At 36.8% G+C, this 15,587-nt stretch overlaps 2 protein-coding genes across 16 annotated transcripts in view; one reads left to right on the top strand and one right to left on the bottom strand.

The window, feature by feature from the left end:
* The window catches only part of TIMP4 (TIMP metallopeptidase inhibitor 4), a 109,496-nt gene that overhangs the window by 18,368 nt on the left and 75,541 nt on the right, over positions 1-15,587 (top strand). For 7 of the 13 annotated variants that reach the window (XM_042823618.1, XM_042823616.1, XM_042823612.1 and 4 more), the window contains exons 3-4: positions 12,134-12,219; positions 13,364-13,406. The exons of 2 other annotated variants lie outside the window; for them this stretch is intronic. The gene's annotated coding sequence lies outside the window, so the exon portion shown is untranslated. Of the gene's footprint in view, positions 1-9,878; positions 9,926-12,133; positions 12,220-13,363; positions 13,407-15,587 lie in introns of all 13 variants that reach the window. 4 more of the 13 variants (XM_042823614.1, XM_042823610.1, XM_042823619.1 and 1 more) reach the window with 2 other exon arrangements.
* The window catches only part of SYN2 (synapsin II), a 144,475-nt gene continuing 139,994 nt past the window's right edge, over positions 11,107-15,587 (bottom strand). For 2 of the 3 annotated variants that reach the window (XM_042823597.1, XM_042823596.1), the window contains 2 exons: positions 14,557-14,854; positions 11,107-12,192 (listed from right to left, as the gene is read on the bottom strand). In XM_042823597.1, the coding sequence (XP_042679531.1) occupies positions 12,057-12,192; positions 14,557-14,854 (434 nt within the window). In that variant the 3' untranslated portion in view covers positions 11,107-12,056. Of the gene's footprint in view, positions 12,193-14,556; positions 14,855-15,587 lie in introns of those variants that run through there. The other variant, XR_006169712.1, reaches the window with a different exon arrangement.

Here is a 15,587-nt window from a genome sequence, read left to right on the forward strand (position 1 = left end):
TGGCACAGCTGTGCTGTTGCTTTGCACTGTTTCACTCAGAAGGGTCCTTAACTATTGATTTCTGTCAATTAATGTTTGGTTCCTGTGGTTTATCTTTCACAGTGGAACAATTGTATTCATGTTCTGGTATGCTGCTCATTTCATTGCCACTTTTCTTGTAAGGCAGCATAATTGGTCATTGCTGGCAGTTACCTGCTTTTCAGGATTTTTTGGTAAAATAACACTCTGGGAAGGTGACCGATGCTTTGGACAGAAAAGAGTCTTCTAATTTTTTAAGCAATGTGTTTGTCCTCCTCCTGAGTTACAAAAGTTTTACTGGTATATTTATCACTAAAATGTTTCTTCTCTTAAGAATATACCGTTAATTCTGATACACATAATAAACCATGTTTCCATTTCTCTAAAATGTAAATGATCGTTGTGCTTGGCAGCTATCAATTTTGCAACTTTAAGGACTTCTCTGGCTCATGTCCTCCTGATAGTGCACACCTGAGTTCTAGCCTTCATCGATAAGTGTAATTAGCTTGTAAATACATTGGGCTCTTTTTGGTGTAGGCTTTGTGAATACAGGATGCTTACCATAACAGCAGATTGGGTGCCAGTATTTCACATAGAAAACCAGTCTCTCAAAGCTCAGTCTGTTCCAAGAATGTGGCCAACTCCTGCAAAAATGAAATAAATTAGTTCAATTATTGTAAAGCAACTTTCAACACGGTTGCGGCAAGATCAACTAAATAAGCAGAAAATCTCTTAGCCCTTTTGCATTTGTCAGAACCTAAGTAATTGAGGGGTTTGATCTGTTGTGCTGTTAAATCACTTTCACTGCTGATTCAGAAGGGCATGTTGCTGAAAACCACAGTTGGCATTGAGGTACATTTCTAGATTAGATGATGGATTGTACTTTAGAGCTGTATTGTGCAAATTGTGCACAAAAGTTAGTCTTGACTTCATCATTATTTCATCACCTATTTCAGACTTATTGAACTTGATGCAAAGGAAATGGCAGGCCTCAAAAAATGTTTTTAAACTTCCTTTCAAATTTCATGATTATAACTAGAGTATGCATGGTCTTGTTTCAGGAGAATGAACAGACTTTCTGGAACGCCATATAATATCTGACAATGATTGATTGATTTAAATAGCTGTTCTTTTTCTCGACTGTCAATTTTCTTCCCATATGTTTGTAATTGTGATCTTTTCAGACTCCTTTTCTAAGAACACAGCTAACTGGAAATGTAGCTTTTGGATTTTCCCAGTTCTTGGAGATTACATTTTAAGCATGGCTCAGCCTAAAGGAAGTACTGGGTCTGTCACCCAGTGATGATGAAATGTAGTTAGTATAGTCTCATGATATCTTGTTTAAACATCTTGTTAAAGTATGTACAGTTTGAAACCGATTCTTGACAGCAGTCAAGGAAGTGATCTAAATATTAGGGAGCGGGGCAGAACAGAAATTAAGATGTGGTGGTCTTAGTTTAAATCGGATGATGCTGACCTCAGCATATGCTGAGTGGAGAGGAAGAAGTATAGATAAAAGGCCACACGCAAGTGAAAACTACCTGTAGTTGGACATTAACTCTCAGTGATAGCAGCAGATATGCTCAAAACAATCAGAAGAATTCTCAGGAACAGGCAAAGTGTCCTGATTCTAACCCAGACTGACGGATCCTGCGCAGACTAAAATAAAATACCCAGATAGATTTTTTTACTCAGTTTTCAAACACCTTTCTGTCATGTTTTGATTTTCTTGACTTATACAGTTACAATTCTATTTCAGAAAAAACTCTGGCAGTGCTGCCAAATTAGTTTTAATTTGGGTTGCTTTGATGTCACTGGTACAAGCTCATTACTTACAGGGAAGAAAAGTAAGAACACAAGAAATGTCCTGCTGAGTCAATCCAGTGCTCCATATAGTTCAGTATTCAATCTCTATTAGCAATTTGAAAGGATAAGAAAAATATTTAAAAACATATTTTGTGTAGTTGCATTTTGATAATCGTGGTAATTTAATGTAAGATCCAAAATGTAGACTTGGGATTTTCCTTAAGTGTTTTATTTATGTTTTCTAAATTTCTAAAGAAAGGGGGGTCAAAATCATAGAAGAAAGGACTAATTAATCACTAGAATTACCCGAAACGTTACTTCTCAGTATGTAGTTTTAATTCCAAATCACAATTTCCTGTGTTATGCATTGTACAAACCTGGGGAAATGATGTGGCAACTTAACTATGGAGCAGCTGCAGAGCTTCTGAAACAAATCTCTTGTTTTCTTTTTGCTAAGAAAAAAACATGGTAGAATGGCATCGATGAACTCTGTATGGCTCTTATGCTGCTATGAATAAAGGCGATCAAGCTATTCCGATGAGAACTCTAACATCCCCCTTTTGCCTGTTTCACGGCATTTTAAGAGAAAGTACTGAGGAAGGTTCAACGTCTTCCAACTGGAAAGAAAATAGAAACACATTCTGCTGAGTCATTGCGACACGCTGAGCCAAAAGCTGATGCAATCCTTCTTTTATCACCGGAAGATCTCTGGTAATCACAGACACACCTCTTATTTCAATAGCGTTGGTAAAGAACTGTTGATTCCTCAGACCTAACCCAGTGTGTACAAATCACATTGCTGTTTTCTAGTCTCAGTCTCTTAAGAAGAAAGAGATTAAAAATGAGAGGCTGGAAAGAACAGGACTTCTAAGGAAATGCCAGTCCTTTACCATGGAACTACTGCTTGGTTTACAGAGATCCAAACAAAAGTACTTTAAAATACAGAACATAAGAATACTGTTTTGATGTACATTTCATTCTTAAAATTAATTACAAGTCTCCACTGTGTGCCATCTGACACGGCAATCTGTTGTTAATTGCAGCAGAAATGATTGGTACTTTAACTAAAAAAATGCAAATAAAATAATAAGTTCTTCATAAATAAAATTGTCTTCAGTGTTTTAAATCAACTCTGTGCTGCCTTACTTAATTCTGGATTGCACCGTTTCGTTATTATAACTAGGCAGTTATAGTTATAAGTTCTCTCTGTGGCTAATTTGAATTTAATAAGACTCTGTTACTCGTGGAACAAGGACAAGAAATTGTTTCATTTACTTTCTGTGATCCGTTTGATTACGTAGAGATGATACAGTCCTGAGAAGGTTAAGCTTTACCTGTTAAAACTTGAAAAAAAATTTACTAACTCCTTTGTCAAAAGGACAAGCTCAGTGTTAGCAAAATGTTAAGCTGGCATTTAACTTGGCAATAGCACTAAGAAATGAAAAATTACAGATATTTTGGAGGAAATAGAGAAATGGGAGATCAATGTATTGCTTCTTTCGCAGTTAGAAGTTCTCCAATTTAGAAAGGAATTGATAGTCCTTTTTCCACACCCTTCTCCCATAATTATGTAAAGAATCTGGATTATGCTTCCTACCTGATTTAACTGTTTTATAATAAGTCACAAGCATACCTTGCCTACTTGATGATATTCCTTTAAGGCTGTGCCAGTCTTTCCATTATTAAATCATGTTTGGTGTTATATACTGGTTGCTTAAAAAAAGATTCGTTTCAAGCTTGGACTTGCTATGTATTCTCAGCTAGCCATATGTGTGAGGGAGCACAGAAAGCATCAGTGCTATTTAGCAACTTCATGTGTTATTTTTGAACTTCATGGAAAATTTGACTTCTGGAATAAATGAGGAAAAAAAGGTTTCAATTTGTTAGCAGGGAGAATAGGCATAAAAATAATGAAGAACTGCATTTTGCCGAGATGGTCTGTGTGATGCTCTGTATGTTCTTCCCCATTATGAACCTGATCCATTTGTAGAAAAGCAGCTTTTGGTTGGAACGGGAAACCAGACACGTGCAGAGTAGCAAGGATTGTAAGCTTTAAACCCAGCATTTCAGATACAGATAGGACCAGAAGTCCTAGTTAACCATTCTGTTATTCTTTTGGCTTGTTAGGTTTCCTGAAGTCCTGAGTTTGATGAGAGTTAAAGACACTGTTCAGTCTTTTTTGCAACTTTTTTAGTTAAGATTTTTTTTTTCCATATCCTGTAAAAACACAGAGACTTTGCAACTCAGTAACATTGACGAGTCAGTACACAGAAGTTTCCAGTATATAATATTATCTGGTTAGTAGAAGAAGGGAGAGAGTTTCCATAGCTGAATTGTACTTTCAGGAGTGTTCAGAATGAAACACTACATTTCTTATGCGTCATTGCAAAAAATGAATTCCTAGCATTTGTTCCCCTTCAAAGTTTTGTCCATAACCTCCTGAAGGTCAAAAATAATCATTTGAAATACCTAAACCTCAAGAAGATATACTAAAACTTATCTGAAGGAGATACTGAAAGGACAGTAAAATCTCTGCCTGGCTTTATTGTGAAGAGCCGTACCCAATATGCTTCTGCTGACTCCAGCAACAGACATATTTATGCCTTTCAGTATGAAACATGACTTTGTCTGTAGCCTTTAAAGGTAGTCATATTTTATTCTCCATTTTCTGAACAGATAACTGAGTTCAGTCTTTACCTTCATTCAGAGTTTACTATCTGCTATTTGCAGAGAGAACTCAGGCCACTTAAGCTTCCATACTAATTTTTTTTTTTTTAACCTATTCTAGGCTTTTGTAGTCAGACAGAGGTAAGCTAATAAATCCTTCCTAAAGCCTTTTTGGAAGGTACGTTTATGATATCTCTGAGTCTGATGTTGTGAACACTCCCTCACACCCAAGCACTCAATTATAAATGCATCCTGTGCTGATGTCTAATACTGTGTGAATTTGCCAAGTGGTCTCATCCAAATACTTACTCGGCCGGGGACTGCTTAATCTCTGAGATCATTGAGACTTATTCTGATGTGGCTGTAGGCTCTAGACAGTTAAATTTGCAGAAATCCACTGAAGGCAGTTTTCTTTTCAGAAGTTGCTGAGGGCGTAATTTGGCTTTTTCAGTTTGAGGGTGGGCTGTTTAACCTGAGCAAGTTCTAGCTTGCTCAATTATAATTTAACAATATATTCTCCCCATACTTTGTGTTACTCCCAAGAGATGCTTGCATCTCCTTGATGCATGAAAGGATACCTGTATTTAATGTACATATTAAATACGCCTGTAAATTCTCACATAATTTTACATTTAAAAGTACTATTTGAGGTGTGTGTGTGTATATAATTGTTAGATGCATGTATAGAAATAAAACAGTCTTTGCTCTTCCCTTTTGTACCTCCTCAAGACATGTAATCTACAAAGCAGGAGAACTGCATGATAAAATGTGCCAGAGTGGAATGCATAATTATTCCAGAGGAGGGTAAGTCAGTTCAGAACTTGTACTAACATTCTTAAGGGCAGCAGGAGTCTTCTTGCCATGAAATTACATCAGCTCTGTATGCCTCAAAGTCAGTGCACATGCTTTCCCTTTCTAGTAAAAAAAAAAAAAAGTGTGAAAAAAGCCAGTGTCTTCAAAAATGTGCTGTAAAACAAAGCTGAGTAGATATGTATATATTGTAATACAATGATCTCCTGTAAGTGAACTTGAGTTTAAGGCTAGAAGAGATGGAGAGAGACATTGTACATAAAAAAAATTAATTTCACTTTTTAATAGATTAAGTCATGGCTTGCAAACAGACAGAAAACATCTAAATAAGAAAAAGAATGCTTCCTTGATCCCAGTTCAGAGACATTCCCATAACAGGTGGGGCAGAGGCATTTAAATTGCAGGTCTCCTCTGTATACCCAAATCTGTTAGAATTCCATCAAGCAATGAGAAAAGATGTCTTTACAGTAACTAGGAGTGGATATAGCTAGCAACACCCATTTTCAAGATCATTAAAAGACAGATGTTTGGTTGGGATTGTGTACTAACAGTGTTTGAGGTATATGGAAACACAACCCAATTTCCTAGGAATCTTAAGATGAATCATGCAGCACTTATTGCTAATTAATATACTTAAATTGTCACCAAGATGGTTAACTAATGCAGTCCATCACAGTTCTGATCTACTGTTATTTCTGTGTAGTAATTAGGCCTGGCTCAGCCAGTGGACGAAGAGTAACTAATCTCCATTCCCCAGTGAGAAGAGGGGAGGAAAGGAACATTCGCTATATCTTAAGCTATAATATGTAGCACTTAGAGCTGATTGTTGATCTACAACGCGAGACAGATCTCACAAAGACTGCATCTGACATTGCATCTTGGCAGTAGGGTTTGTTCACAGACTAATTCTAGTGGCAGACTCTCCAGCAGCATGCCACACTTATTAATACACAAGGAACACGTGGTCTCAAATTCTACATGACTGAAAGAAATGTACAGGTGAGAAAAACATGCCTAAAGATATATTTATATTTATGACACTATTATTAATAGATTACAAAGAAAGAAAAATATGCAAAAAAAACCCAACCCACCAGGCTATAGGAGTTTGGTTGGAACTAGCCAGAACAGTTAAGTACTCAGCAATGATAGATGCAGTCAGGATAGCAATCTACTGTTTAAAGGGCTTAAAACTTACATAATCATCAGTTTGAGATCTACACTCTATCTCCAGTTAGAGCACACTTGGCAAGTCAGGATTATGGCATTCTGCAAACATATAATGAAAGGATGCATTCATCCTCTTTCCACGTTAAAACTTCTCATGACCTTGAATGAAGAGTCACGTTATGAATGAAGCAGCAACATGCTCGTATTTTTCTGCAACGACTGGGAATGAGAGAAATATTCTTTTGTTGCATTGACATCCCCTTCTAATTAACTGGGAAACATTTGCCCAGTAGATCCTTTTCTCCAAAGCAAAGGAGACTTAAATGGGAGAATTTTATCTGAAGTATCTGAAGGAAAAGCATTCACTCTTCCTAGTTTATTTTAGAAGCAGAAATCTAATTTCCTAATGAGCCATGCTAATTCTTTTGTTCTGAACTACAGTAGAACAGAAAACATACTTCAGATTTCATTACAGCCTCAAAGTGGGACATGGCATACTAATGAAGCATAACTCTTGTTAATGTGCCTAATGCTTCTTCATTACTTCAGTTATCCTGTAGTTAAAATTACACTGTTAAATCCCTTCCATTAAGTCCCTAGACTAGATTATCTCAGGGAAAAAAAAAAAAGAAAAAAGACTCGCTGTCGTAACTTTTGTAACAGACATTTGATAAGAAGCTCCTGAACTAAGAAATGGTGACCCGCTTTCACTGCTGGTTTTGTTTGTACTCCTTTCTATCCGGATGAGAGACAAAAACAAGTTCTTTTGCATTGCCTGTCTATATACTTCAAAAGTCTACATTATCTTTACCAAAATTTCTCTTTTAGTTAAGGAAGCGAGAAGAGAACATGAACAATTAACTTCAATCTGTTATTACTTACTCCAGGTATCTTCAGTGCATAAGGAAGTATAGAGCAATAGCAGAAGATGAAAACAATTCAAAGATTTGTCCTCAAACAAAAAATTTGGGTACTCCTCAGTGCTTGTAAATCCTTAAAGAAGAATTTGGCTGATGGGGATTGGTGAGAAGAACAGGCACATGTGTGTAAAATAAGAATAATTAGGAGAAAAATGCTAATGAAGTTTACGTGTAAAGAGTGAAGCTCTCAATTAATCCATTCTCAGTCTTGTCAGATTCTTACACTTCTCACTTAGTTTCTGTTATTGTTGCCTGTACAGAGCGAAGGTTTAGCAGTGGAAGACAGTTGTCTTCTCTGTAATATCTAAGTGGATCAGTTTTTAAGTACTGCATCCACCCTTGAAAATTCTGAGTGATGTCACAACAGAAGTTAAAACCTCAAACCCATTTAAGAAAAGGAAAAGCCTGGTATCTTTTTTGTTTGTTTTCATTTAAATTGGTTTTCTTTCTAAATCTATGTGACCTGTGGGGAGAAAAAGCTAACTCCACAAAAAGAAAAAAACATCTCCTTTACTCCTGAGCAGTTTTAAAACAAAGCAGGGGGATAGGCTTTCTGTTCTTTCCTTTTAAGTGCAGGCTTACTTGGGAATACCTGACAATCTACACGTTATTTTAATTCTTTTTCTTTAGGCTAATTTTGTTTGCATTCTTCTTAAAATATTTTTTGAGGTGCAAGAATCTAACTGCACATAGCCAAATCAGTGCTTCATGAAACTTGATATAAGTTTATTATCTTGAGGTGTAACATTCTTCCTTAGAAGATGAGGAGGAATTAAAGGAAGTGAGGAAAATATCATTTTGCAAATTTTGCTGCTTATTTGCGTAATACAATGTGGATTTGGAAAACTAATTGTAGCTACCTGTTTTGAAACTTATCACACAAGGTTTTAAAATCATCTTAATAGTTTTACATATGTCTAATAAAAAGCATTTCCATATGAGACATGTATTCTCATCAGGACTTAATTTCATTTGTGCTGGCATTTGTGACACGTTAGATAATCTTTCTTAATCTCCTCTGAGTCAGTAATCACTTCTAGTTATTTTTGGTATGAAAAAAACCTAGAGTTTTAAAACTCTAGTAGTTATAAAAATTTGCAAATCATTATTTGCAGCACTGACTTCCTAGGTAGCTTTGTTTAGTCAGAGAAGAAGAAATGCAGAGCTCAACTAAATTGCTTCTTACTCCATGCCTGAATGACTGAAAAAAAAGATAACTGAAAAAACCTGATCTGAGAGGGAGCTCAGGAGTAGTGGCTACTGCCACTTTAGGTCAGTTTATATGCATGGTCAATTTATACTGGCCTTGTACTGACAATTTAGAATAGCCTTGGTCTCCCACAGGTCCTGTATTGTTGATGTCCCTCTCGCTCACCCCCAGAGTTGTGGTGATCCTGTTTATTAAGATGGATGTCTGAGAAGGCACTAGGTAGATTTGTTTGGTATATTCAGCCACTTGCATCCGACCCAACAGCACTGGAAACTGCTGTTAATGAACAGCTTGCTAGGAAATTTATTTGTAGTATTCATCCAAATACTGGCAACAACCACGTCAGTGCATGGATATCGTACAATGACTTGTTGAATTTTGTAAATAAGTTTCATTGTATGTGTTGTATTCATTGAGACAACATTAGCTCAGATAAACAACTTTGTTCTTCTGGAGGAGGAAGTATACAAATTACACTCAGTATTTACAAAGTACCTTAGTACCATTTGTCTAATTTTTATTGAAGAGTTAGTGGTGGTTTCAAAGCCAGTTTAGCATCCATATTCATCCATAATTGCAACCTTTTGAAATTTGCTTGTGTTTTGAATGGCTGCAGGCCTCCTGGTCAGAAAATGACTCCGTCTCAATCTTAAACCTAAACTTGATGAAGTAGCTCTATAGATTTCATATTATGCTGATCTATAAGTGAAAGATGACAAAAAGGATGGAACGCTGTGCATAGTGACCTATGGCATCGTCACCTGCATCTCCATGGAAAAGTGCATATGAAGTACACAGCTCATGTGTCTAGGCAAATGTCCCCAAAGCTGAACCTCAGACACTCACGTTATTTCTGTGTTAGCATTTATGCAAACCTAGATAGCACTGCATTGGATAACTGGGTACTTAGAGCTTGCAAATGTATGCAAAACACTATTTAATGAAAAAATACAAACCAGAGAATAAATTTGAATAGATTTTTCACTATTTTTTCTGATAGGTATTCTGAACATGTGCTATAGATTGCTTAAAAAATTTGTAACTGTGAAAAAGTACATAAGGAACATAAGCATGCATGAGCTTGCATGTGACACGCTTTAGCACGCTTGCAGATACAAAGAACTTTTGGCATTGTGGGGAGGCACAATGTTATGTACATTGTGTGGGAGGATACACCATGCAGATTTGATTGCATCATCTCGCTCTCTTTTTGATTTTTTTTTATTTTTTTTTTTTTTTTTTTTTTTTTTTTTTTTTTTTTTTTTTTTTTGTTCCAGATGGTAAAACAAAGACTGCAGTGAAACCTGTTTTCTCCCAGAAAAAGGTGGGAGGGAATTTTATATGAGCAAGAAACTTTGCCTCAAGTCAAAATCCGGGGTCTGGGCTAATGAACTACCTGTAGTTCATATTGTACTATATTGCTGAAACTAGGCATGTACTAATCATGAACCATGCCAAACTATGCATAATTACCATGCTTTCTCTGTAGCAGTAATTAATTTGCGTTAGCAACTTTGATTAATCTTTCTAATCTAAAAGCAAACATAAAAGCTATAGAACTGCTTAGGGTTGTTATTGCTGCCAGTGAAGGGTGTTTCAACCCAGAGGGGAGCAGGAAGGGGACAAAATTAAAATCAGTTTGATGGTGTTTATGAATTAACAGGAACATCGATATTTAAGGAGTGCTGTTCTGCCACAGAATTCATAGTCTAAACTGTAGGTTTCTGTCTACAGTGCACTCTCCCAGGAGAGTAAAAAATAATAGAGAATCATCTTTAATTTAGAAAGAGAGCTGCTTTGAGGGCTGTTTCACAAAGATGATGTGCCCGCTACAGAACGAGATTCCATCCTTCAGAGGGCAGTGCCACGTATTTATAGTTTCAAATGTTGCAGTGCAAACCTGCCCCCAGATTTCGGCCTTAATATGGAGGACAGCATTGTTCTAAGGCAACTATCAGATGCTAATGTACAAACTTGATTTTGACATCACTTGAGGTGAAAGTTTCCATGCTTTGTTACCAAACTCTTGGCCCAAGACAGACTCCTTGTCCAAAAGAATCCAAAACTGAAGCTATGTAGTCAAAGTTATTGTGATTTCTCTGTGCTTCATAAACTAATACTTGGCTATGAGCTAGTACAAAAAGTAACATTTCAGAGGCAAATAGATGTGTTTCTACAAATGCATTATGAATTCCATAGGATTTAGAAGTTAACCTTGTGTTACTTGTTTCTACCTCAGATATGCTAGTATAAATATATATATTATTTTCTCCTGTTTCCACTGCTAGCACTGTTTCCTGGCACAGAGAACTGCTGCTCGCAATTCAGCATAAGGAGAATGACGTGATATTCATTTGGAAAGGGATGTCAAGAGATCACTGACCAGTTTCAGTTTCCTTTTGAGAATTAAAAAAAATACTGCTGTTATCTCAAAACCTGGGATCAACTCTGTTTCTGCAAGTTAGAGAAATATTTAACAATTACATCCTTATTAGAAAATGCAAATGTGTTTGCTAAAAGTTATATTTTTTAATGATGCCAGTCTAAAAGTGAATTATTTCTGACAGTCTGCTTTCTTAGAGTTGTAGTTTGTGTCCAAATATTTAATAATCACAAAATTACTCTTCTGATGTCAGTTAAAACAGACAATATATACTGATGTTGAAGCAAGCTTTGTCAAAGACATTTTTTAAACAGGCATGGGACTTTGCATTTATTAGAAGGTGCTCACAAAAATAGGGTAACATCATGCATAGTCTTTGCAACTAAAATCAGTTATGGTTACAGTTTGTAAATAAATTTAAATAGACATATGGAGTACAGTAGTACATATACACTCTATTTATGACATTAATTTAGTGCAATGATAACTCAGCAATACATCAGAAGTCTACAGTCAGCTGATGGAAAGATTGTATAAGGAGGAAGAAAGTGCTTCAGTTTCTCACGCTATTTATGCAGCTTGACAAGAATGTCAGTGTGAACTGCCTCCTGAACTTGGGAGGCAAGAACAAATCAAGACTACTCTTGCAGTACAAAACATTTACGCACAAAATACACATGCATTGCAATGCATTGGAAATGGGTAAAGCAAGAAGAAACCCATAACTCAATGCTTTATTAACACAGATCTACAAAGAAGTCTCAATTAGGATAATATAGTCAGTCACAGTAAGGCCACAATATTACAATAGATAAGGACTTCAGAATTTGGCATTCTGTTTTCATAATAGAACTCTACCTTGTTTATCACTACATATGTTCCCAAATGGTATTTCATCAAAGTCCTTCTTCTGTGGGTTTTTTTGTTTGTTTGTTTCTTTTTGTAAGTTTAACATATTGCTTAATACAACAGTTAGCACAGGAGAGAAAGGTACTGTCACAGGGAAAACAAAACCTATGTCACATTCACGTAGTTTTTAGACTATATGCTGTGTGCATTTAGATGAAGCTGGCTAATCAGAAAAAAGACTAGCAAAGGATTTCCTCAAGTTTCGAATAGTTTCAGCTTTTGCTTCATCTTCGTTCACAGATGATCGGAAGAAGGATGATTCTGTGAAACTGAAGGCATTTGTCAAGGACTGCGACTTGCTGCAAGACAAAAATGCAACATGTTTGGTATGGTCATATTGTCTATCAACTTCCATCCACATATAACTTGTAAAAATTAGCAGAAAAGGAAAAATGGCTGTGAGACCATTTCCACTTGAGCAAACTGAATATTCAACACAAGTAATATGGTTAGATATAGCACACAGAGTTGCTGCAATAAAGCATATTCCTTCTGTTCTTTGATTTGTGAAGTAGGACAGTCTTTTATTTAGAGAACACACTGCTTTTTTACATATCTGAAACAAAGTAAATTGGATGACATAAATTAGAACTTATGGCGAATCTGAGCCTGCCTACTAAATCCAACTCACTTCTAACACGGCATGATGAGAGCTCAAAGAATGAGACCAGAGTCGTAATGTTGTCCATTGCTGCATGTTAGATAATGGTCAAACTTAATGACAACTTTTTTCTTTGAACAAATTCCCCAAATCAGGTATCACTTTGCTTCTCTGTTAGCAGTTAGTCCAGTAATCCTATTCTGTTTTTAGTGCTATCATGTACACGTGGTTTAAGTTTCTGCAAGCATGAATAAAATAACATACAAGAAAGAAAATGTCTGAAGTTTAAAACTAATTCAGGTAAAACAACATTTAAAAGATAGGTTTGAATTTAAATATAAAACAATCATGAGTTATAATCTTTTTATGAAAATATCCATGCACTAACATATTGATTTCATTTTTCTATCAGTACAATAATAGGATTTCAGTTTTGGCTATAGTGAAACGCTCTCCTTATTGAGGTTATTTTATACTCCCCATGGTTTGCAACTTCTCTATGTCTGTACAGCAAACAGTGCTACAGGCGTTTTAGGTTTTTTGTAAATTATAGTTGTGTTAATGAGAATAGACTGATAAATGTTTGTTTGTACTCACTGAAAGAGGGAGGGTGGGAAGCAGCACTTGACTTGATTAGTAACACAATAAGTGGCCTAATTAAATATTTATTCACAGATTAATAACATGTACATACAGGTTAGGCAACAGCATGTGGGTGAATACAAAGTATGCACATGCAAATAGAGTTAATCCTACAGGCAGGAGATCTGAGTCTTGGTGCAGACCTAAAAGTTCTTGAAAGTTAGAAAAACTACACTTACATTGTTTGCATCTTAAAAATTGAACTCATTCTATTTTCTTTTATATAGAGACTACTTTTCCATTTGAGGAAAAGAAGAAAGCTGGAAAAATGTATGTGGTACAGTGTTTTTCATATCAGAAATGAACAAATGAAGTTTCAAACTAGTTTATGGTTTTTCATCTAGCTTAAGAAAATGGAGCTGTCTATTCTCTAGATAAATAATAGATGAATCAATCTATTGTTATAAAACAAAATGAAGAAGTATACCGTCCCAGGAATGCAAGAATACACTTTCTTCAGAAGCAAATATGCTTAAGCTTTTTTGACTATTGTTTTAATCTGCGCACCCTCTCATCTAACAAGGCTGTTTGGCTGAATTGTGTTCAGGGGAGGACTCAGAATTGCTTCACACCAGTACAAGCATGTGAGTTGGTGGAAAGGGGAAATCTGCACTATGAAAAAAATGATGGCTTTTTACTCATCACAATAAGTCCAATGTTATCTGTGACTCTACTGGCAGTAGAGCCGGAATCAATATATTGAAAAACAGCACATCACTGCTAACACCCTCTCCATGTTTTCCATTCACTAATTTAAATCTCTATGAGGATGTATGGCTACAGATCCTGTGCACATTCTTTACTGCAGCGTGCAGCTGGCTGTACAGCGCGACAGGCTCATGCTGTGCAGGAGGGAACCTTCCAGCAGTGAGGTGGCTACAGGCAGGTGTCTGCGCCAGTCCTGCTGACATCTCTAGAAAGGGTCTGAGTGACTTGTGCTGTACAGACAGTAGCAATGTGCACCATGACCAGAGCGTTACTGTGAACACAGTTTGACAGCTTGTTCCTTTGGGCTGTTTCTGAGATAGGCCTTTTGAAACCGAAATCTGTTCTTTTGAGTGACTGCAAGGTTAAAAGTTGAAGCAGATAAGACTTCCTCTTTTCTGTGCAGGCGAACAGCACACCCAGATCATGAGTCAGTGACATAAGAAGGAAGGCAAAGAAACGAGAACGATCAAGAGTTTTCACATCAGATCTAGTTGGGGCATAAGTTGCACAACTGATGAAATCTTGTATAGCACAGGATGTAACTAATGCTACTCTAATGATAAACCGATAATAAGCCTTTTGAAACCTCAGTTTAGACTGGGCAGCGTATGTACATCTCCGTATGAATGTCAGACCGGCTCTCAAATTACAGTTTCAACAACAAAATGTAACTGTTCTGAGCAGACCAGGAAAGTGATAAAGCAAATCTTACTTAAGCTGTGGGTGAGACTGAGGCTTCTGCTGCGGCACGGGCTGTGGGGCGGGCTGAGGTGCAGGCTGTGGCTGTGGAGCAGGCTGTGGTTGCGGTGCAGGCTGTGCCTCTGCCTCCTTTTGTAATCGGGTGCTGGAAGGACCTTGAGCCTGGGCACGTGGCTGCTGGGTCGTAGGTCCGGGTGGACGCTGTGGCTGGGAAGTGGAGGGCTTTGCTGACTGCCCAGGGGGGTACATGCGCTGTGGCTGCAATGGCTCCTGGCCTTGTGATTGCATTCCTTGGGGTTGCACTGGGCCCCCTAGGTTCAGCACAAGAAAAACTTCATAATGTTATAGTATCAAAGAGCTCTTATTAGATTCATATCCAACACTTTAAAATAATCCTTGAATGTGATAATTACACTTCTGAGGCAAAATTCTATGGAATTCTATGCACTGCAGCTTAACGTAGTCAATTCTACAATTTACAGTTGGTACATTAGAAGCTTGCTTGGAGCATCCATAAAAATTACTAAGTCCCAGATTTATCCCAGTGGTAACCATACGGCCTTCAAATTAGGCAGTGGAGTTACAGCCACTATAATTTTGGCCCAGCTAAAGAAGAGGCTGTGAGAGAATTGCATACACCAACAGAATCCAGTTCAGCAACACAGCTCCTGTTTTCTTTGTAGTTATTACAATTTTATTCCTCCAAAGCACAGAAGTTATTTTTGTAATATTCCTCTTAAATTCATTCTTATAGCAACAAAACTAATTTAAAATCATTCGATAACTTAACTCCTTATTGAAATACATGAAGAACATTACAAGAAAGGAAAGACAATCGTTACTGATTTTTTACCAAGGAGATCTTCCCACTGAAAAGGAATTATGCTGAAAAAATACTGTAGCAAGTGTGAAATTACCACTTGTGGTAGAGAGCTAAGTTGTGAAATCTGTGGCTGAAAGATGCTACATCATCAGTGAGGGCTTTTCTTTTTACTGCTTTCTGCCTGAAATAGTGCTGTGTCAGATATCAGTGGTTGCGCTGCT

This window comes from Centrocercus urophasianus, unplaced genomic scaffold (genome assembly GCF_019232065.1).
Source record: "Centrocercus urophasianus isolate 14NV4802_14NV808 unplaced genomic scaffold, USGS_Curo_1.0 seq_22, whole genome shotgun sequence".
Classification (NCBI taxonomy): domain Eukaryota; kingdom Metazoa; phylum Chordata; class Aves; order Galliformes; family Phasianidae; genus Centrocercus; species Centrocercus urophasianus.